Genomic DNA, 22,967 nt, shown 5'->3' with positions numbered 1-22,967 from the left:
TGTTTGGATACTTTCCATTTCACAATATCATATTTCGGTCCGACCGAAAGTAGAAAAGTAAGACCTGCAGAGTTACCGATTCAACTAAATCAAGAAATTACCACGTTATGTTCGAGTGTTTAGAAATAACTATCACATATTTACTCCAATTTCGACACAGAGATCAAGCCTCGGTGTTGAGAAACCTCTCGTTCATGGTCAAGGTACCGCAACCGAGAATCTATCTACTTCTACTTACTTGCACTTTCACTAGGCCAGATATTAACGAAATCTCAATGTGAACGACCGAACAGCGCGACCGGCTTGACCATAAAACTCGTATTATTCAAATTTTATTATTAATTAATGATGTCTCTTTGTGATTCAAATTACCGGCCTCGTGGTACTCCAATTACTGGAATGCGTAGTTTTTATCATTTATCATTTATCAAATATCATTTACATTTTTATTTCGGTATTACATTTTACTGCTCATTAAATATGGCAAAATGAGTTTTATTTAGGTTAGAAATGACGTTAAGTCGTCGTATCTGTATTTAAACTTCTTGTGCCAAGTATCATTTGACCACTGCACCCTAAAAGAAATTAAACCAATATGATTTTATCTATTTTAAGTGTAGTACTTAATCATACGTCATTCTTAATAGATTTTGAGCATGATTTAATTATAAAATTTGTAATAGCATTAGGTAATTTATGATCAAAATTCCTTAGCATCGCTGAAACTATGGAAAATCATAATATTTTTTAAAATCAGAATTACAGTTGTCGAAACTGGTGCAAGTATAAATCTGTAGTGATGAAACAACGCGCTAAATTCTTTCTATCACTTTTAAAGTCGTACACGATTACTTTTTACTCAATTGTTGGTGAGTTATATTAAAACATGAAGCATTGGTAATGTTTTTATCAAAGGTGACATTAAAATTCTGTTAAAGCTTTAATTTTATTATTGACAATTAGATAGAGGACTATAACATAGCGGGGAGGGCGATTAGCGATGATTTTGAACTCCCGCTATAGTCCGATATTATCCATCCATTTTTGTTCACGATTCTTTTATTGTATATCATTTTAAATATATACTGACATAAATGATTCTTCAAAATATAATAATTTGGCGGAATCATAATAATCATATGTTTTATTATCTTTTATGATATAGTACGTTTAAGAACCAGAAATACTTTCATTATAATCGATTTATGAGATCTTTTACAGTAATCGAATAACACTAATGACAACTTTTAAACACTGTTCGAGATTAACGTCATCGTATTTCCAGTTTTTCAATTCCGTTAGTTCTGTCGTCAATACGATATCAAGGAGAATATTTTTGAATAATCTGTAGACCGTCATTGCCACGTGTAAGACAGCATTATGTTTAATAGATAATGTCATGAATATGTTTGGTCGATATAGTACAGTGCGTTGAATTTAATTTCAAATAAATTATAGACCTTGTCTAGTGTAAGACTTGCTCTGACATATCAAAACGATCTAGTTGTTTGAGGAACAATTATGTTATGAGTATTTTTACTTAATCATAATCATCATAATTGTAATAAAAATAAATGCATTATTTTTGTAGAAATTTCAGAGTTTCTTTAACATAATTAGAGTAATTTATATAATAAATATAACTTTGTTAGATGGATATAGTTTTCTTAATAACAATTTAAAATAAGGTTTGATTTACCATTTTTATTTCCAGCATGAACGATAATATATCTGCAATAAATTATTAATTAATATTATGACTAATAAAACCCAATCAATTATTGTTCTAACGTTTACATTTATCCATGAAGTTTTGTTGTTATAATACTTTTTTATTGTTAACTTTACTATAAGTCACTCCTTGGGTATAACTATTTTTCCCATTCTGAAATATCCATGTCTCACCTAAATACACAAATTGAAGTAAAAAGTCTTCCTTCCTAAAACCAACATTCATGGAAGGGTTGAAAGCCTTTATAACAGAAGCGAACGTTAAGCTATGAAGGTGTGGTGCAAAGATCATAAAATTTGAGAACCTGTTGATCGGAGGAATGTGGTATGGTCCCATCGAAAATCGAAAAAACCGAAAAGAAGTTGTGATTCGAACTGCCTGCTTCGTATAGTCAAACATGGTGGACGCTTAGTTATGATTAGGGCGATAATATCTTAGTATTCAACCGCGAATTAACATCTCGACTTCCTCAATGATGAAGTTCTTCTATAGCTAGCATATTGCTGCCAGAACACTGCCATATTTCAAAGTGATAATGCGTTTATAAACATAGCCAAAAGGTTCACTTTTAATTTAAGGAACAATGAATATAATTGAACCGTTATGGGGAGTAATCGGAGACTGAGAAGTAGATTACTATCTCCAACGTCATTGGATCAATTGGCGGACGGTTTGGTACAAGGGTGGGACAACATCCGGTTGGAAATTATTGTTATTTTAGAGAAACTTAGAAATCTATTTCGTGAGGAATTCCAACTGTTTTAAAAGCGAGCACCTTGTTAATAAAATCATATTGTGTATATGTCAGGTATTCTTATCATGTTGTCCATTCCTGAAATATGGAGTGATTTATTGAAAAACTGAATAACAAGAAAGACGTCATATGTTATTTTCAGCAACAACAACAAGTAGAACCACCAGATTGATATAAAATTTAAGGAAAAACAAAACTAATGCTACTTTTTGGGGTTTTGTTAATAAATCGATCTTCTACGCGAATGCACAGACAAATTGGATCAAGTTCAGCCTAAGCGGTCTGCAATAAAAAAATGTCCGTTCTAGTTCACTCTCGCTGCTGCTATCGAAAGTAAAATGAACGAAATTCGATTGTTATTAGGATAATTTGTTCGAGATTTAAAACTTTCTTTTCATGGGTTTACGAACTGTGTCTGATATTATTTATTACCTTTCGTAAGAGCTATGAATTGGCGATCGTAGATCGGGTATGTGCAAACGGTCAGGTAGTCAGGATCCTAACTAGTTTGCTTGATTTTTTGTTTGAGTTTTTCATTAATTTGTATATTTTTTTTCAGCTGGGATTGTTGCATTTGGCAGTGGTTTGGGAGTTACTACCGGTGCTCATAGATTATTTTCACACAAAGCCTACAAAGCACCGTTCATTACGAGGCTGGTACTGATACTGTTTCACACTCTAGCAGGGCAGGTAAAGTTGAACTAATTCCATTTTTATCGTTCTAACAAGTCAATTGAAAAGTCCCCGGCCTGATACATAGATGGCGCTTCTAGAATTAAATCCATGTTTTTAGTTGGCCCTAACCCGCAAAAGATGCGTGTATAAATTTGACATTGTCGGATCATTAGTTTGTGAATTATAGTATTTTGATTGAAGCAACTTTCGTTATTGTGGAAAAATGGATAAAAAGGAATTACGCGTGTTGATAAAATATTACTTTTTGAAGGGAAAAAATACAGTTGAAGCAAAAACTTGGCTTGATGCCGAGTTTCCGGATACTGCCGTAGGAAAACCAACCGCATTGGTATGCTAAGTTTAGACGTGGTGAAATGAGCATCGAAGACGGTTAACGCAGTGGACGCAGTCCAATCGACAGTCATCCGAGTGGACTGCACACGATGAATCCGCTCCAAAGCGTGGGAAATCATTGACTACCTTGAAAAAGGAAGGACCATCAACAGCGACCATTTCATAGCGTTATTGGACCGTTTGAAGTTCGAAATCGGCCAAAAATGGCCGCATTTGAAAAAAAAAGAAAGTGCTGCTTCACCAAAATAATGCACCGTGTCACAAGTCAGTGAAAACGAAGGCAAAGATCCATGAATTGGGATGCGAATTGCTTACTTATCCACCGTATTCTCCAGATCTGGCCCCCAGCGATTATTTCCTATTCTCAGATCTCAAAAGAATGCTCGCTGGGAAGAAATGTTTGAGGCCTGAGGTTTGAAGCAAAGGACAAATCATACTACAAAAATGGCATCAAAAAGTTGGTTGGTCGCCATAATCAGTGTTGAATAAAAAAAATTAATTTTGCCAAAAAAATGTGTTTTACTCTGGTAGGCCGGGAACTTTTCAATTGACCTGTTATATTAAACACCTTAATAATAATCGATTACTGTGGATCCATCAAATCATATTATTGTTAATATTAGTAGGTGTTAGTAGGTGCTTGCATGCATTCTCATTAATCTTTTTTCTTATAAGAGACAGTTTTTGAGAAAATTGGTGCAGTATTTATTGAAAATATTTTCCATATTTTTTCTGCTTCTCTGGCAACATGGCGATATCGTGCCAAAAGCATGTTATTGCTTTGTACCAGTAGTTACTTTCAGCATTTTGAAATACTGCATCAGCTCTATCAATCTGAACAAATAGTAATCAGAAGGCACTATGTCGCCAAATTATGACGGTTGAGGCGAGTAAATCAGTTCCGTAGAGCTTAAGATGTTAATTATTTCCAATAAAGTAGTTTTGAGAAAAAATAGTTTGTAATTTCGCTTTTAGATGCAGTGGTTTAGACGCCTCGTTAATAAATCTTTGAAAATAATCATGAAATATCGTTTAAATCCTAAAAGATTAAGCTTTGAGAATATTAAAAAAATTGAATCTTCCGGTATTCTAGACCAGAACACCCCTGTGAAATACTCTAGTAACGTAGCTGACCATAATTGTAGAACTGGATTAAAACTCCCTCTATCATTCGAGGCCTTCACCATGCGACTAATGCTGCTTCGTTATGCGTTTGACAAACTTTACGATACTCTTTACGCTTCGATGCAACCGGTCCCAAATCAGCCTTTTCAACAAGCTTCTCTTTTCGAACTTTAATTTTGGCCTAACACATTGATTTAATTTTCGGGTTTTCTTGAAATCTACATATTCCATTTTGTTCATCTATTATCTGCAAATATTCGTCAGTTATTCAGGCCTGTGTTTTATCAAGTTTGTGGACAAGCTTTAGAGACACATTCAGCATTGTTTAAAGATATTAAGTTAATTAACCTTGAATATAAATTAAACCATCAAAATGGCGATAAACATTATTATCAACTGAAAAAATACCATTGGAGAAATTAATATAATGATTTATAGAATTGAAACTCAATTAGTACTATAGTTAGCGTGTGCTATTTAAATAATGTATTGTTTATTTTTATATTCTACGTCAAATGATATGGATGATAGTATATTGCTATTATTATTACAGAAATTACTCGCTAGGTTATTGACATTAGCCTTAATGACAATATAATGATATTTTTTATAGATAATCAAATGCTTAGGAAATAGCAAATTGTTATGGCAAAATAATACTGTATGAAACAGTATCATTTGCATATGCATTTAGATGTAAGACGCCATGCGAATTTAGTGGCGAAAATGTGGTTGTCAGGCGTCATCTGATGTTTGGTATTTGTTTTTTTTTCAGGCCATTCAGCACTCAGAAAAAGGACTATAACATTCTTCGTTGACCCTATTATGAAATGCCGATTAAAATTCATAATTCCATTTTTATAACATTTGAAATGAACGTATAATAACTTTTCTCATCCATCTAATTTACTCTAATACACTTCATTGTTGTGTTAATATGTTATTTTCCTAACTACTGACAGTTGTTGACATATGTGACTGTATTTATGTTGACATGTATACATATGTGATCATATGTATTGGTATAATAGGTGTTTGGTAGTTACATATACAACTTAACTAAAATAGAATCAGTCTGTGTCTTGTTCTGGTGTCACTCAACAAGAGTTGTATTAATGTGATATTGACATGAGAATGGAATCTGTTCTCATGTCTCCTTAAATTTCGCTTGATTTCCTAAGTGACAGTCCGAGTCTGAAGATATCCGTGTAAGTATTCAGTCCTGTAGTATCTGTATATCTACAATACTTCTCATGACTTTCTTCTCCAACTGCAAGTATCGCAGTATCATCAGCAAATATAGCTATCGTGATGTTTTCGATTTATAGTATATCAAATGTGTAGAGTATATAAATAATTGGCCCCAATACACTTCCTTGTGGTATATCTGCTTTAGCTCCTTTTATTATAAAGGTTATGTGGCATTTACTCAGGATGAAGCACCGATCCTATTCGCTACTTTCCATCTTTCGGCTGATGCTATGATCGGTGCTGATACTACTGCAGGTTGAAAAAAGAGGCTCGTAACAAATAAGCCACGAGGAGGCACGAGGGCCAAGTGGAAGGTTGTTTATATTTCCACCTAGCAAAACTATGCTGTTATTTAACTTTCTATTCTATGTTTTATGCTTTATTACATATATTAATTTACTTTATTGAAAATAAATTTACATCTTTTTATCTATATTTCTATTTTTTTTCTTTATCTATGTTTCTATCTTTTCTATGTTAGATAGAAAAAATGTGATCTTATATAGAGTTTGTGTCATATTAAGTATACATGAATATTGTATAAATATTCACGTTCTTTTGTTATCACACATCAAGTCAGTCTTATTGGTCTCATACAATCTAAAAATAAAAATAAAAAAATCTATTTAAATACTATCTTGATAACATATTAGTTGATATAATTTTAACTGCACCAATTCACAATGCAGTCGAATCGATTAACTTGCAGTTAGTTCTTTTGACAACGAAAATCTTCATACTATTTCGATCAGCTAACCTAATATTCTGTATGTTGTTAAAGTAAGATGTCACTAAATTTAGAATTGCTCTATGATTCAAGTTTTCTGAGAATGTAATTGGGGCAAAGAGCTAATGAAAGTCTTAGTAAAAATTCGAGCGACTACAGCACAGTCATTGTTAATGCTTCTTTAAATTATGCTTTATATATCCAAATTAATATATTTTTTCGTATCATTCAAATCGTTTGTTATCACAATATTTAAGGTCTTTTATGACCAGAAAACCCTGGTTACAGTCTGAATTTAATTCAGAAATAATTTTATGATAATCTTCATTTTAACATCTACCAGGTATACTTTCGTTGCTATACTAGTTGCTTTCCAGTTTCTTTAGCTAAAATAACACATAATGTACAATGGATAGTTCCAGTTTCTCTTTTGAACTATGACATAATCGAGCCATTTTTTAACTTCGAAATAGGCGAAGTGCTACACTGCAAATACGTGTGCCATCTATGCGAGAATATAATAGTTGTATGAAGCCAGGCATGGAGAGTACGTCCGGTGTGATTATATTTCCATCCAAGTGATTTCAACACTTTTTGGAGTGATTTTCCTGTATGTTCTTGTCATGTTGCAATATCATTTTATAATTTCTTTGAGGGCATTTTGGACGCTTTTTCAACCAGAGTTCAAATACAAATATTTCTCCAATATTCAATAGTTCATGATTTACATTAGCCTGGTATCATCATGTACATAGTATTGCAACTGAAGTGATATTTAGACATGATTTCCTTTCATCCCAATGAAGTAGCATTTTACTAATGATTCTTAAAATTTCTTATTACCTGTCATTCAATATACGTAGCACCTTCTGCGTATTCTCACATGATTTTTGAATTTTGTGTTGGGTTATCATCTAATAACTCCTCAACTTTCGCATCATCAAATGATTTTGGCCAACAAGGACGTAAATACTGAAAAGTAATTACCGACATATCTGGTAAATACAGATGGGCCATCATTTTTAACCAAAAAAAGATTAATTTAATTGTTGTTACATATAGAGATTTAACATTTTAAACCTTCGAATGGTCTCTCAATAACATTATACGACTTATTGTGTGATTTATTGCTATTTTTAATATTCCAGATCTTGGAATAATTTAATTACGATTACAAATATGAATTATTACTCTCGATTTACGCACGAAAAATTCCCACGTTTTATTTGATGCTTTCAAAAACAATATATCGACGGCCGTTTGAATATTTTTATTATTTAAATTAATAAGTTTCCATTGCTAATTAATAAAAATATACGAATTTGTTGATTAGTGTTTCATTTAGGTTATTTTTTGCATTTTTTAATTGATGATTATGTTTATTTCAAACTCGAGAACACTATATTTCATAGGTTAATTATTAATGAAAAATTGTTCTTATTTACGCATAGATACGCACTCTATATCATCTATATTTTGGATGGATTTGCGTAAATATGATAATTACCATTTTGTTATTACCTAATAAAATTAATGTGATATAGACCAATTGTTTACACAAAACAAAAAAGATATATTATCCAGCAGTGACGTATATAGTGGGACCAGTCAGCATCCCTCTCCCAAAACAAAACAACAAAAGAAATCCGGCTATGCCACAGCCTTTCAGTGTTTATATTTATAAAATTGTCTCTCAGTGAGATTATCCCTTATGGGGCTTGAATTCTATATCCGGGTATAAGCCCCGGGGCGCCATTATTCCTCAAGAAATTGTGATCACAGAGTGCAGACTACGGTCTATGTTCTTGGGCCATAGTACTGAGTCCCAAGTCTTTGTGTTGACGTTTTCTAGTATTAATCCCGCTCGAAAAACCAATATGTTAATAATAAACACTAACTAACTGAACTAACTAGTTCTCCCTTTTGCTCCTTTTTTGATAGCTCTCATAGCTAACTCATAGGGAGGGTTGCCAAATGGAATATACGGAGGAAGAACTTACTAATTTATTCAATCTTTTCATAAAAACCGCTCCTTAAAGGTTTGTGTAAACAATGTGCTGTCTTCTCCGTTCTCACAAACTAATGGGATTTTTGCATAATTCCTTGTGATTTTCAATAATAATTAATACAGTCAGTCAATTTAACCCAAATAGTGTTGGATACCAGAGCGACTTACATAAGTTCTTAGGTGTACATTTCGACTCTAAGATGTTTCTACTCTGTTTCTTTCTGATAAAATACTTGAACGATAGACGTCGAAAGGATATTGGAATGCTACGTTCACTTTAGTTAAACTTTAAACTTTGGCTTGCGAGCCTAGAGACTCCTTTTTAAGGATATACAACGTGGGGAAAAAGTTACCAGTTTGATTGCCTATAACTTAGCTCAAAAAAGATAACTAAATTTGGTTTTCACAAACAGTTTATTTCGTATTTACTTTTGTTTTGTTATGAATGAAAAACTAAATATCGGTTAAATGGCTAAATCGCCACTTCGCGAAATTAGTCCTCGTGGAAAAACTTAATTCAATATTTGAATTGTTGAACGAGCTGTATGTGCTGTAGCCCCATATTGCTGAAACCACATGTCCTCTAGTCCTTGCCCCTCCATTTCAGGCACAAGAAAATTTGGAATCATGTTTTGGTACCGTTCAGTAGTAACACTAACTGCAACACTTTGGCCATTTTCAAGAAAATAGGAATCAATGATATTTCGAGTATGAATACCACACCATGCAGTTGTTTTTAGTGGACACAATGATGTTTCATGAATTGATTAAGGATTCTGTGTTACTCAAAATCAACTGTTGTATTTATTGCCTTTATTGACATGGCCACTGAGGAGAAAATTAACTTCATTACTCACTATTAAAAATCTTCAATTTTACCAGACAGCCTTACAATTGCATTATTGTAGTTAACTCGTTGATCAGGATCTCTCGGTAGCAATTTTTGGACTAAATGAATTTTGCACTGCGTGCCGAAATGTGTAACTGGGAACCACGTCTCCGAAGTGATGTTTCTGGAGACTCTGCAACACTGTCGCGCGCCAGAGTCTTTTCAAGTGTTTTTTTAGTGTTACGAGACGTCCGTTGTCTTCCAGAACAATGCCTGTCTGAAGTCGTACAGTACTGTCGAAAATTCACATATAAACGATAAATTGTGGTTTTATGAGGCACTGGAGGATTAGGATATTTTTGGCGTATTTTCCGCTGAGTGGCAATAATGAAACGATTATTTTCAATATATATTGTCACTATTTCTGCTCGTTCTTGTGGCGTATATTTATCCATATTAAAATTTGGACGTCTACACAATACAATGATCCAAGTTAAACTAGGCCAAATGTCACATAACCAACTTTTGTGGGACTTTTGCCCCACCTGTTATAAAGAAATAACTTTAACTAGAGTTCCCGTTGTAGAGATATCGAAAAAATTTGATAATTTCTTTGCCGATATATAGATATATCAATGTTTTTTGAGCCAATATTTTTCTATATTTGTTTAGTATCATTAGTTGTAAATGGGAATATCTAACGTTTATCTTTTAACAAAATTAATGAAATTATCTGCATCCCAATTCTATATTTTCGATATTTTCGAAGCATCAAATTGATTTTGTAATTTTGAAACAACAATTGACAAACAAACTCTCGAAATGATGGCTAGAAAATATTAAGTGATATGTATGGTATTATTTATATTTTTAAGAACTTATATATGCTATATTATTATTATGAACCAATAGTTGTGTGATTCTTTATGCCCATTTCCAATACTTATATTGAAAACTTAAATTATATACTCAATAATTCGTTCTAATCGTTATTAAATCACACGATCTAGTAGGCTAATTCTGATGACTAAAATAACCAGATAATGTTAAATAAAAGTTCCTAGCCTGGGACGTATCACCGGCTTAAAATTTGAATAATAAAATACATTGTGCTATTTTCAAACAAAATGACTAATATTGGCGAATTATGTTTTTACCAGAAGTCCATGTATGACATTTGACGATGACGTCTAATGTATCCTTGTCTGTTGATGTCTCGGATGTGTAGCTTTATGACATTTTATAACAGGAAAGACACTTTGGCATTAATACATAATAACTGGTCATATTTTATTTTGTTGAGTGTACGAAACTTACCTGTACACTTATTATTATATATGAAGATATATTCATGTTACGTATAGAATTAATAAATGGTAATGGGATGTTCGTTATGATATGTTTTACATTCAAAATATAATTCCAGAATGTCAAAATGTTAAAGATATAAATTATTACATAAATTAGCGTAAATTTATGTAAAAAACGTATTTATAAGCACGGAAATAAAAACGAATGTATTAAATAGACAAAATTTTAAATCCCAATAGAACTAGTCTTCTTGAATAGTTGAATGTCGTTGCATAAATTAAACAAAAATGCACATTTCTTGTATTACTATGACCTGCAAAATTTAAACATAAAATTGCTCGCATATGTTTTGTTTAATTTATCAATATTTACACGTACATTTACCTTAGGTTTTGTAGACATAACCAACAAAATGTATTTTTAAAGATCAAGTGCAAATAATTACCTGTAAAATAATGATATAATAGGTCATACACGGCTGTGGTTATATTTCCCGCTATAAAATTTCTAGCTTAAATATTAAATATTTTGCATCCATATAATATAATAATTATGTATAAATTTAATTTTATCACCGACATTATTTCGACATGTTTCGAACGTTGAGAATAGTACCGTAGTTCAAAATGATTAACGACCCATTTGGTCACTTTATTGATAAAAATCTAGTTGGCCATTATCATTATATTTGAAAAGGTGTCAACGTCTTGTGACGAAATGGTCTATGCGAATAGCAATTTCAGCAATAATGTAGAAAACGGATAGTATCATCACAATTAATCTGCTGAAGTTGGCAATTTAAAATTTTGCCATCCTACCTGATTTGAAATTGTTATAATTTAATAATAAAATATTTAAAATTAATATTGGCAAAAAAGGATAGGCAACCAGTAAAATGTGTATTTAAACTTAGGTAAGGTTTTTTTTAAACTGTTTTATTGGACATTTACGTAATGAGTGAAAAATGAGATATATTATTTATATTTTTATTAGATTTTATATCCATATCGATTTTTCTTCTAACTATAGCTATATTCGAGTTTTTTGGCGAATAATACATACATTTATCCCATACATATATGATTTTACGTGATGTAGAACATGGCCTATTATAGTTTAATAAAATATAATGTTTTATCATCATACATTTATAGACTTTTCTTCATATTTGTAATATTGCTAATATTTTGCTAATAATTTAACCTAATATACTTGATCAAAATTACAGGCAACTAGTAAAATATGTTATGCATTTTTAATAATTTCCTAAAATAATTTATTAGCTATATAATTTTTGCATTTTAACTTTATCATTTATTTGCATGATATATCATGTACATCTGTTCCTCTTAAATGTTTGGACAACAATTTTGTAATACATGTTTAAGTATAAGTTTTTAGAAATATATACATATTGTACATTATAATTTAGTAATAACACGTATTACTGCTATACTAAAAGATATATACATTTCAATTCTTTTTATGTTTAAGTCTAACAAGATGCTAGTTGTCGCTGGTTACAGTCATTTTTTTCAATTCATTTTTAATGTCACTATTTCTATAGATATTCTGCTCTGTAATTTTGACACAATGTGTTATGATTTCTATTCAATTAATTTAAATTTAAAAACTTTCTTTTATTATTTCTATTAATATGTTACATGCTATTTCAGAATTGTCTTTACATCTGGGTAAGAGACCATCGTCAACATCACAAATACAGTGATACTGATGCGGATCCACACAATGCAAATCGAGGCTTCTTCTTTTCGCATGTGGGGTGGTTGATGAGCAGAAAACATCCAGCTGTTATCGCTAAGGGCAAAACCATTGATATGAGTGATATGGAGGCTGATTGGCTTGTCATGTTCCAAAAAGAGTAAGTATACATGCTCTCCTATTCAGTATACATTATTATACTTTTGCTTATGTGCCATTCCTGATTCTAGACATTATAAAGTTCTGTATACTATTTTTGCCATATTGCTTCCCACCTTGGTGCCAGTTTTGTGCTGGCAGGAATCATTTTATAACTCGTTCTTTGCCGCCTATATGTTCAGAAATGTATTGGTGTTGAACATGACTTGGCTGGTGAATAGCGCCGCTCACTTATATGGAAATAAACCATTCGACAAGTAAGTATACGCTACTGTCACAAGATGTCATAAAAAATGGAAATTAGATGATATTATCTGGCTTTAAGGTACATGAAACCAGTTGAGTCAAGCTTTGTGGCTTTTGTATCAGTTGGAGAGGGTTGGCACAACTACCATCATGCCTTCCCATGGGATTATAGAGCGGCAGAATTCGGCTCTAAATATAGCATCACTACCATGGTGATTGATTTCCTAGCCTGGGCAGGATTGGCTTACGATCTGAAAACTACACCATATCATATGGTTCAAAAGTAATTTGATTTTATATTTATTTGAATTATTAATGCATATATATTGGGTAAAGCTCTTTTGGTGTTTTGGAGAAAAGTTATTATTTATGAAAAACTATTACAGGTTAATGGCTACTATAATAAGTAATTAAAAAATAGAAATTCCAATAAAATTCGGTGGTCAGGCAACCAAATAAATGCGTCATTAATTTGACGTTACGAATTTCAGCAAAACATGTTCTTAATACCCTCTTCTTGTACATTTTTAGTTGTATGTTATATTGATTCTGTTAAAATGCTTAGGAATATTTGCTATAAAAATGTAAACCAGTTTGTTCGATAATAACACTTAATCAGATTGGCGTCACAATGTCTTGCATGGTTCAACCACTAAAGTTATTGCAAATATAAATGAAATAAATGCATCTTAAATTGCTATTACGGAAAACTGTAAAGAAAATATTTTATTGGAGGCATTTTATGGTTTCTTGTTTTTGTTTTGTTATACAAAAAAAATTTAACGAGTTTGATTCAAAAGTATAACGAGAACTTAATCATTTTTTAAAAATGATTATTAACCGACTAATTAAGACGTTAAAATATTTTCCCTGATTTATTTTCCATCTTTCTGGTATATGGTGCGCGTGTCGAAGAAACAATGTTTCCACAATTCTCCAGCATTTCGAAACTATGTGCTAGCCTAGTCATACTGTTCTCATTCGAGTTGCAATAGTGCAAATTGACAACTCTTGCACCGAGTTTGAGGAAAAACATGACTTTACCTTTACTCGCTATTGCTGTTATTTTTTGCAAGAATGCGTCATTAGCTTGTAGAGGTGGCGTCGGTAGACAGTAACAGTTTCATTCAGTTTTAGCAGCTGGTAATAAACTATACCTTGATCTCACTGTAAGATAGCAAAATGCCCATGGATTTTATTTCGGTATCAATATGGATTACTCTTCTAGACTAACCCAAAATTTTAAATGGTATTGGTATTTTCAGTCAATTCCTGTTCAATTCCAATATTTCAGTCAATTGGTGGCCATTTTTTTCTAGCTTTGGATCATTCTTATCGTCCGAATAGTTGTTTCATCAATTGCTAAGCTATCTGAAAGTTCCCTGAGAGTTTGAATAGGGGATTCGTCTAACAATTCTTGAAACTCATTGCTTTTGAACTCTTTGGTTATCCGGGCTGTTAATTATCATATCCGCTGATATTAAAAATATGACTTTTTTTGAGTAGTTGAAACCTTAACCGAATGTTATTGTTGTTAAGTCGGATCACCACAATTTTCTGAAATGCCATTTGAATGAATACATATTATATATAGACATACTATATACACTGAATTACTCAGTAATACTTAAGGGAAAACTATTAATTTATGGAGACACGTGTCAAAACTGTCGAACAGTTAGGTTGATGAATAGTTGGTTACATTTATTCTTCGCTTTATTCTTTGCATTTTATCAATATAGGAGTACATCGCTGATCGAAATTACAATAACCATAACATTTTAGTGTCATTAAATAGTCTAAAACATAAACTAACAACACACAACATACACACACTGTTTTTACTAACCAACTCTTGGTTCATAAATCTTCATTAGAAAACAATGTAAATTATTTAAGGCTCTCTCTCATGTTCTTTTCAATTTGTTAATATAAGATATATAAGATGAAAAAGAGCACTTACGATGAGCTTTTTAAATTTTGTTTCCCACATACTTGTTGAGAGATGTATATTTTCGATCTGATGCGCTATAATAGATCCAAAAGAAACTATTTAGGTTAAATAGTCTATTATGTAGTTTTACAATGTCAATATAATTATTTGAATTCTATTCTAAAGTTGCATACATATGATTTATTTGAATAATTGTATACATACGAAGTAAAAACAATGTCTGCATTTATTTTAAGAACTCTTCGTGTAGGAAGCATTTTGTTAAATTCTTAATCCATCTTTGGTTCTGTATATCCAGATATAAAATACTGCTAATGATAGATCCTTGGATATAATCAACTAATATTGTTTATATTTTAGTCGCAATAATTTACTTACTCATCTCTCAAACAAATGCCTCCAAAAAATAATCATAGTACTTGAAATGTTTGGACAATGCGAAACATTTGTACAAGGTCGCATATAGTGTTAGCTCTGTGTTTCTCTATAACCTATAACAAGTCAGCCGATATTGACAGAGCTTTTATTGTATTATATTTATAATTGTTTTAATTACTTTTTAGGCGAGCTGAACGTACCGGTGATGGTTCTCATCCGATTTACGGCGAACATGCGAAAAAGCTGGAAACAGTAGGAAAGTTAGACGACAAAGATATAGCCGAAATCATAAAATCAAAAGAACCCGGTGTAAGAAGACTGGTAACGGCTCAAGGATAGACGCGGGCTTAGTTATAAGTTTAATCGTAATTATTTAACGATATTACTCTATTATTAATTTTAACAAATCTTAATACCAAATAGAATTATCATCGGCTTCGGATGATATGGACTGTATAAATTTTTGATAGGTGTGTAGTATTTTTTTTTCGAAAAAATCGCGTTTAGGTACTATTTTGTTCTTGAACTGTTAAAAAAACGAAGTATTTTCGGGGCACCAGTTGGCTACTTTATTCGTGCCATATCAAAACGTCATTTTTGGCGACGCCTTTCTGTTTTTTCGATGTCCCCGTTTCTTTGTCTCCTAAACGTCAAGTTGCGGAGACACGAGTTACCAAGTGTTTAGTCCTTTTTACCTTACGATTTGTATATTTCTTATAGGACAGTAAGGATGTTGTAGATGTAAGCTCTTAGATGTTAAGCGTATTCAAATTTATTGTATGGTTGGTTGTGATTATTTATAAATAAAAAAAATTACATACAATTTGTTTTTATTCGATAAGTTCACTACAGTCTTAATTTAGAATTTTTACAATTTTGTTGTTGTACTTGTATCGACACAGGAGCAAGAGAAGTGTGGGGTAATAGATATCACTATTTTTTCCCAAATTAAAATTAAAATTAAAATTAAATTAGACTATACCATTAAAGTGCTTATATCCTAGAGAAATAAGAACTCTCAAGGAAAGTACCAGGTTATGATGTCGACGACTCAACTCTCTTGAAATATATATCACACAAGGGAATCATGATGATCAATTTTCATCACATTTCAAAGAGCATCTGAACAACATAATTACCGGTCATTAATTTGAATTCCAAGAGGAACATGGAACGTCGATTCTACTGTTCTGTCATCGTTTTGTCTATGACTCAAGCATTTGACAAAGTCTGGCATGACGGATTGACATACAAACTAAAAAAGATGCATCCGTATATATATTACTACATATTTTAATCAATCCTCAATCGAAGAAGCTTCATGGTTTAGCATAATAATGAATATTTTGTTTTATATGAAATACACTGGGGTGTCCCAGAGGTCGGCTTACTGCGACTGGTGTGTTAAATATATGACTTATGTCGATACAAGAGCCAATTCCTAGTATGTAGAAAAAAAGAAGAAAAATAAGCAGAGGGCGTTGTAGTTTGTATCGAGATTGTTCAAAAATGGTATAAATGAGCAGCCATATAAATAAAGTTTCTCTCTTGTCACAAAGCTATAAGTGGTATTATTAATTCCGTCCTGTCCCGAATTATAAGTGTTTCGTAACAGGTTGTGGGTCCAGATCTCTCAGTATAATTGGGAAATAGCAGGGGACTGAGGACGAAGATTGCGAACTTTACATAACGAGTTCGGTACAGTATATAACAGGTCAATTGAAAAGTCCCCGGCCTACCATAGTAAAACACATTTTTTTTACAAAATATTTTTTTTTATTCAGCATAATTCTCTTCAAGGGTAAAACACTGATTATAGCGACCCTCCAACTTTTCGATACCATTTTTGTAGTACGATTTGTCCTTTGCTTCAAAATAGGCCTCAATTTCGGCGATCAATTCTTCATTCGACGAAAATTTCTTCCCAGCGAGCATTCTTTTGAGATCTGAGGACAGTAAATATTCGCTGGGGGCCAGGTCTGGAGAATACGGTAGATGATGAAGCAATTAGAATCCCAATTCATGGATTTTTGCCATCGTTTTCACTGACTTGTGACACAGTGCATTGGTGAATTCTTGGTGAAGCAGCACTTCCTTTTTCTTCAAATGCGGCCGTTTTTCGGCAATTTCGTCATTCAATGGACCGTTTTTGACCGATTTCGAGCTTCAAACGGTCCAATAACACTATGTAATAGTCGCTGTTGATGGTCCTTGCTTTTTCAAGGTAGTCAATGAAAATTATTCCATGCGCATCCCAAAATACAGACGCCATAACCTTGCCAGCCGACTGTTCGTTTTCCCACGCTTTGGAGCGGGTTCATCGTGTGCAGTGCACTCGAATGACTGTCAATTGGACTTCGGAGTGAAATGATGGAACCATGTTTCATCCATTGTCACATATCGATCCAAAAACTCGGGTTTATTACGCTTGATCATCTTCAATCATCTTCAAACACTGCTCCGAATCATCAACTCGTCGTCGTTTTTGGTAAAAACTGAGCTCGCACGGCACTTACTTTGCATAGAGTTTTCTCATACCCAAATATTCGTGAATGATATGATGCATACGTTCATATCTTTAGAGTGTCTGTTATTTCATTCAATTTCAATTTACGGTTATTCAAAATCATTTTGTGGATTTTTTAAATGTTTTCGTCGGTAACAACCTCTTTTAGGCGTCCACTGAGTTAACCGTCTTCGGTGCTCATTTCACCACTTCTAAACGTAGCATACCAATCCTTGATGGTTTATTTTCCTGTGGCAGTGTCCGGAAACTCGGCATCAAGCCAAGTTTTTGCTTCAATTGTATTTTTTCCCGTCAAAAAGCAATATTTTATCAACACGCTGAATTCCTTTTTATCAATTTTTTTCACAATTAAAAAAGTTGTTTCACTCAAAATGCTATAATTCACAAATTAATGATCCGATAACTGTCAAAGTTATACACGCATCTTTTGAGGTTTAGGGCTAACTAAAAAACATATGGATTTGATTCTGGTAGCGTCATCTATGTGTCAGGCTGGGGACTTTTCAATTGACCTGTTTCCAGATCCAGAGTTATCGGTAGGATAAAAAGAAACATTGAACCCAATGAAGAATTGTATAGTAATGTAGCCGTGTGTAATTTACAAGGATCAACTGAAGCACTAGATAATTAGAAACATGGGGTCCAACAGAATTACAAGAGGGACAAAAGGCCATTGAAACCGATGGAGAAGAGTTTATTTAAAAAGTATTAAAATTTTGATATAAATATCAATTCAACAGAACTGAAAGATAAAGCAAACTGATGCCCTAACAGTATTTTTAAATTGAATAATTGATAAGCTAGGTAATTAAGAAATCGGAGGGTCTAGACACCAAAATAAATTATTTCAAATTAAATCGAACATCGTATGTATTGAGATATGCACCGAAATGTTGGAATACGAAATTTAATGAGGTAATGAACAAGCTGAATTTTAAACGATCAGAGTATGAATATTGTCTGTATTCAAAAGATAATGTTCATCTTGTTATATTAATCAATGACGCGTTATTAACAGGACCTGAAGAAGATCTGAATTGAAATAAAAGAGATAGAAGAGGTATCAAGGATTCATGAAAAACACGCAATTTAATGACTGGTCGAGAAATTCTATATGAAATATTGTAACGCTGATTATAGAATTAATAGATAACATACCGTGTAGAAGATCAAAATTCAGTTTTATTTATTTCTCGTTAGTTACGAGATCAGATATTGTATGTAGTACTTTATATATAGACAAACATTTGATAAACCAATTGAAAGCTGAAAAAAGAAGAATAATACTTGAAAACCTAAAAGGTACCAAAAGATCATGGACTAAGTAAGCTGATAGTGGATTTGAAGGAGCAAGTTTTGAAGACTGGGGTGGTAACCAACTAGAAATAAATTTAATGGATTTATAGCATTTCAAAAAGGCAACCCAATAGCATGGAATAAATTCATTGAAGGCACAAAAAATATACATATGTAGGTCTGGTAGTCCAGGAAGAAACTAAATTATTGATATTGAAATTTGACAGTGTTTTGGCGGCTAATTCTATGATTGTTCAATGTTTTTTAAGAGTGGTCAAAGAGAGAATTATGTATAAATAAAAAATATTATTACGTTTGTTTATATTGTAAATGTGCAGACTTATTCAATTAAATCATTACGTAAAATTAATTTATCACCATGTAGAAATAGTTCAAACAAATTTATATGTAGAATATATTAGTTTTATTCTGGAAATTAAAATGCATTTTTGCGATCTTTGTTTAATATGTTAATTAGGTTAGTTGTTAGATACATTTAAATTGAGATGGGGTGTGAAATATATGATTCATGTTAATACAAGGGTCAATTCCTAGTATGTAGAAAACAAGTTGAGGGCGTTGTAGTTTTAACGAGATTGTTCAAAAATGATATAAAAGACTAGTCATGTAAATAAAGATTCTATTTTGTTCCCAAGCCAAAAATGGTGTTATTAATTCCGTTTCGTCCCGAATCATAAGTAATTCGTAACAAAGTGTTGTACTTGATTTACACTGTGGACCGTAGAATATAGAGCCATTATCCAGACAATATGGACGTACTGTATTCAACCTCGGGCACAGCAGTAAGCAGGTAGGAGGGATAACAGCACGCAAGACTGAAAAGATGTGATATCCCCATTCTCAGCAACAGATTCATATAGATGGGAGTTGCGTCCACAGGGGGGCTCCCTCGTAAAAAAAGCAACAAACAGTTTGGTTGTTTTGGACACAAGTGTTTTGAGAGAAAAAGTCATGACACAGAATGGAGAAAATTTAGACTAATTAAGCTAAAGTTAAGGAAAACACTTATATATTTTACTAGTTTGTTTGGTTTGGTTTGGTTTTCTCCAAATTTTTGAATTTTGGTGAACGTTTTCGGCAGTTCCATCGCTTTCATGATGCTAAGTAAATTTAGCCTTAAGTAAAACGTAGCTATAAGCATTGGAAATTTATCGAAGAATTTTGCTTTGACAACCTTGAATTACCAGTCGTCCATAAGTCCACATAGGCTTAGTAATTGATTGATGAGCAAATATATTTGGTCTTATTTGGTAGGGTGTATCTTTCAATTGTGTTTCTAAGTTAACCTATCATCGATTCTTAAGGTTTTTGGTTTCTTCGATATAATTAGATTTTTGTCATTTTATTCCTACGTAAAATTGATGAGATTTCAATTCTAATTCATTTGTGGTAATTTTGTTGTCTACTAATTGCAATTTTTCAATGGCTCTAGGCAGAGATATATTTTTGCTCATATTGATTATGCTATCGGTAAATATTTCAAGTACTGTTATACCGTGGTTGAGCCTCAATTGCCATAATCGGTCAAATGCCTGTGAAACGCTCATGAATATTGCAGCATTTCATTTCTTCAAATGCTTTTGCAATAACCTCTCCTATTCCATACACTTGCTCGACTGTTTATTGGTCATTTCGAAACTGAAACCTAGTATTTTCATAAGTCACTTAAAAGGTTTTAATAGCGGTTTCTTCAAGTAATTTAGATACCACAGGTAGCAGCGATATAAACTATTAAGAGACGACATCTGCCAATTTGTCAGGTTTCTTAATCATCATTATTTGTGCCAACTTAAAATATCCTAGAACCTGCTTTAGTCTGAAACTGTTATTAAATATATATATCAACATGATGATTGCTTTTCCGGACAATTATTTCAATAGTTCATGTAAAGTTTCATTAATACTAGGAGCCTTTTAAAGATGAGATGAGGTTGGCCAGCTTTCTAGCTATTTCTGGCTGATAAACAGATAAATATAGAGAGTCTATCCATTATAAAATTAATGACATATAATTATGTCTTATTAAAATATTTTAAATTTATTATAATTTTTAATAAGCTTTTAAATTTAACGAATTTTGGTACTTAATTTTAAATGTATTTTATTTTAGATTATTTTAATGTATATATCTTTTTAAGCTAATGTTTCACTATTTTTATTTCTACTGAAAAACATCGATATTTTTTCGTCTGAGTTATATCGATATTTCGATATTTCTTTTAAAATATCAAAATTTTAAATCGGAATTTTAAAAAATATCGATATTTTTTTTGATGGCCAACTCTATTACCAATAAATACCAATGCACAATAAAATAGTGTTCTACAATTAGGTGTTCAAACCAATATGGCATATAGCTATATGGTTTTGGTATATACCATATGGTATAGAGCAGTGAGGCAGTACCCGGGATAGCAATGTGAATAATGCATGTGAATAATGAAGATTCAGGCAGTTCAGAATAAGGTATTGCGTAACACAGTGGACGCGCCTTGGAATATACGCATTGAAGATTTGCATCATTAACTGAGCATTTTTACGGTCAAGGAAGAAATCAAAAAGTTCCCTGGGAAATACGAAGTCAGGCTACACCTCCATAAAGATCTAGAGTCGCTTCAGCTACCGCATGGACGACGCTCTGTTCGCAGACTGAAGAGGACTAAACCGAACTTGTGCGATAGTGAGTGAGTGAAGGAGTGCAAGGTGTGAGAAAAAAACAATAGATTGTCGCTGAATAGACTCTAGTGTGTAAATTATAATAATAATTGTTAGCTGTAGAGAAGAAATATAAACAAACTTTACATTTTGTAATATCGCTGTCAAAACAAAGTTAAGGTTACTAAATCACAGTCACGTCAAAGCAATACAGCTACTGGATAACAGGCAGGAAATCAGAAGATTGAAGCGAACGTGTATAGTCTAAAGTATCATTCTTCATTTCAACTTAAGTAGTTTAATTTTATTTTAATTGAATATAATCATCTTGTATATTGATGCAAGTACAACAGAAGATCAGCAATATGTTAATTTGTACATTAAAAATACACTAAGCATATCTAATGTGGGATGTAATTAATAATAAAAAATAAAATTGTAACATTTTCTATTACTTCAACACTTGTCTTTTAAATTGTATAATTTTTATTGACATTTACCTATAAAGATATATTTATAAATTATATTCTCCGTTATAACTTTTAGTTTTACTCATTTTATTTAAACAACTATCTATACAAAGTATTCATAAAATAAAAAGAAAATCCGAGATATTCATCATTACCAATTTTCCAACCTTGCTAAACTAAAAAATGTTAGATTTCATCAGAAATCCTTGCTCTTAATTTGCACCATGAATAAATAAAAAGACGATTAAGCTGATATTTTTGACATGTTTCATTTGAAACCGCCATTATATTAAATTTCACAACTCACTGTAGTACCGGTGTTTTTCATCAAATGTCCGTGGTCAATAATTTATATTATTATCAATAATAATACGTTAGGCTGGTGACAATAAATAATTATATCTTGCATATGGTGTTGAATGAACAATGACAAGAAAAAATAACAGCCTTGTCCATGATCTATCACAATTATAATTCCTTTTATTAACATATTTTTTTAATTACAATAATAATTTATAGTTTTATAAATACTGTGTAAAATTGGTTAGAAAAAATTAAGAAAACATCGGCAATCTTTTTGATGTTAAATTAATTAAAAGTCGAAAATCAGTCATCTTTAACGTTAATATTTGTTGTCAATCATTGTGATTTTTTTAATACGATTTCAAACTTTAGTCGCATATTTTGATTTAGGTCATGAATTTTTTTTTAACAAATTGGCTATCATATTGAATGTATGTATGTTGTATGAAATAAAGTATAATAATACCAGA

General features: G+C 32.0%; 1 protein-coding gene across 2 annotated transcripts in view; it reads left to right on the top strand.

The window, feature by feature from the left end:
- Positions 1-15,708, top strand: part of LOC143195141 (acyl-CoA Delta-9 desaturase) — an 81,374-nt gene extending 65,666 nt beyond the window's left edge. For both annotated transcript variants that reach the window (XM_076402052.1, XM_076402053.1), the window contains exons 3-7: positions 3,046-3,176; positions 12,443-12,648; positions 12,719-12,904; positions 12,973-13,176; positions 15,411-15,708. In XM_076402052.1, coding sequence (XP_076258167.1) covers positions 3,046-3,176; positions 12,443-12,648; positions 12,719-12,904; positions 12,973-13,176; positions 15,411-15,564 — 881 coding nt within the window. In that variant the 3' untranslated portion in view covers positions 15,565-15,708. The remainder of the gene's footprint in view (positions 1-3,045; positions 3,177-12,442; positions 12,649-12,718; positions 12,905-12,972; positions 13,177-15,410) is intronic.
- The last annotated feature ends 7,259 nt before the right edge of the window (positions 15,709-22,967 follow it).

Source organism: Rhynchophorus ferrugineus, unplaced genomic scaffold, assembly GCF_030347505.1.
Source record: "Rhynchophorus ferrugineus isolate W39M unplaced genomic scaffold, kcgeb_rfMv2 rfM4, whole genome shotgun sequence".
Taxonomy (NCBI): Eukaryota; Metazoa; Arthropoda; class Insecta; order Coleoptera; family Curculionidae; genus Rhynchophorus; species Rhynchophorus ferrugineus.
Note: the sequence above shows the minus strand (reverse complement) of the source record. Positions and strands in the feature narration are given on the sequence as shown.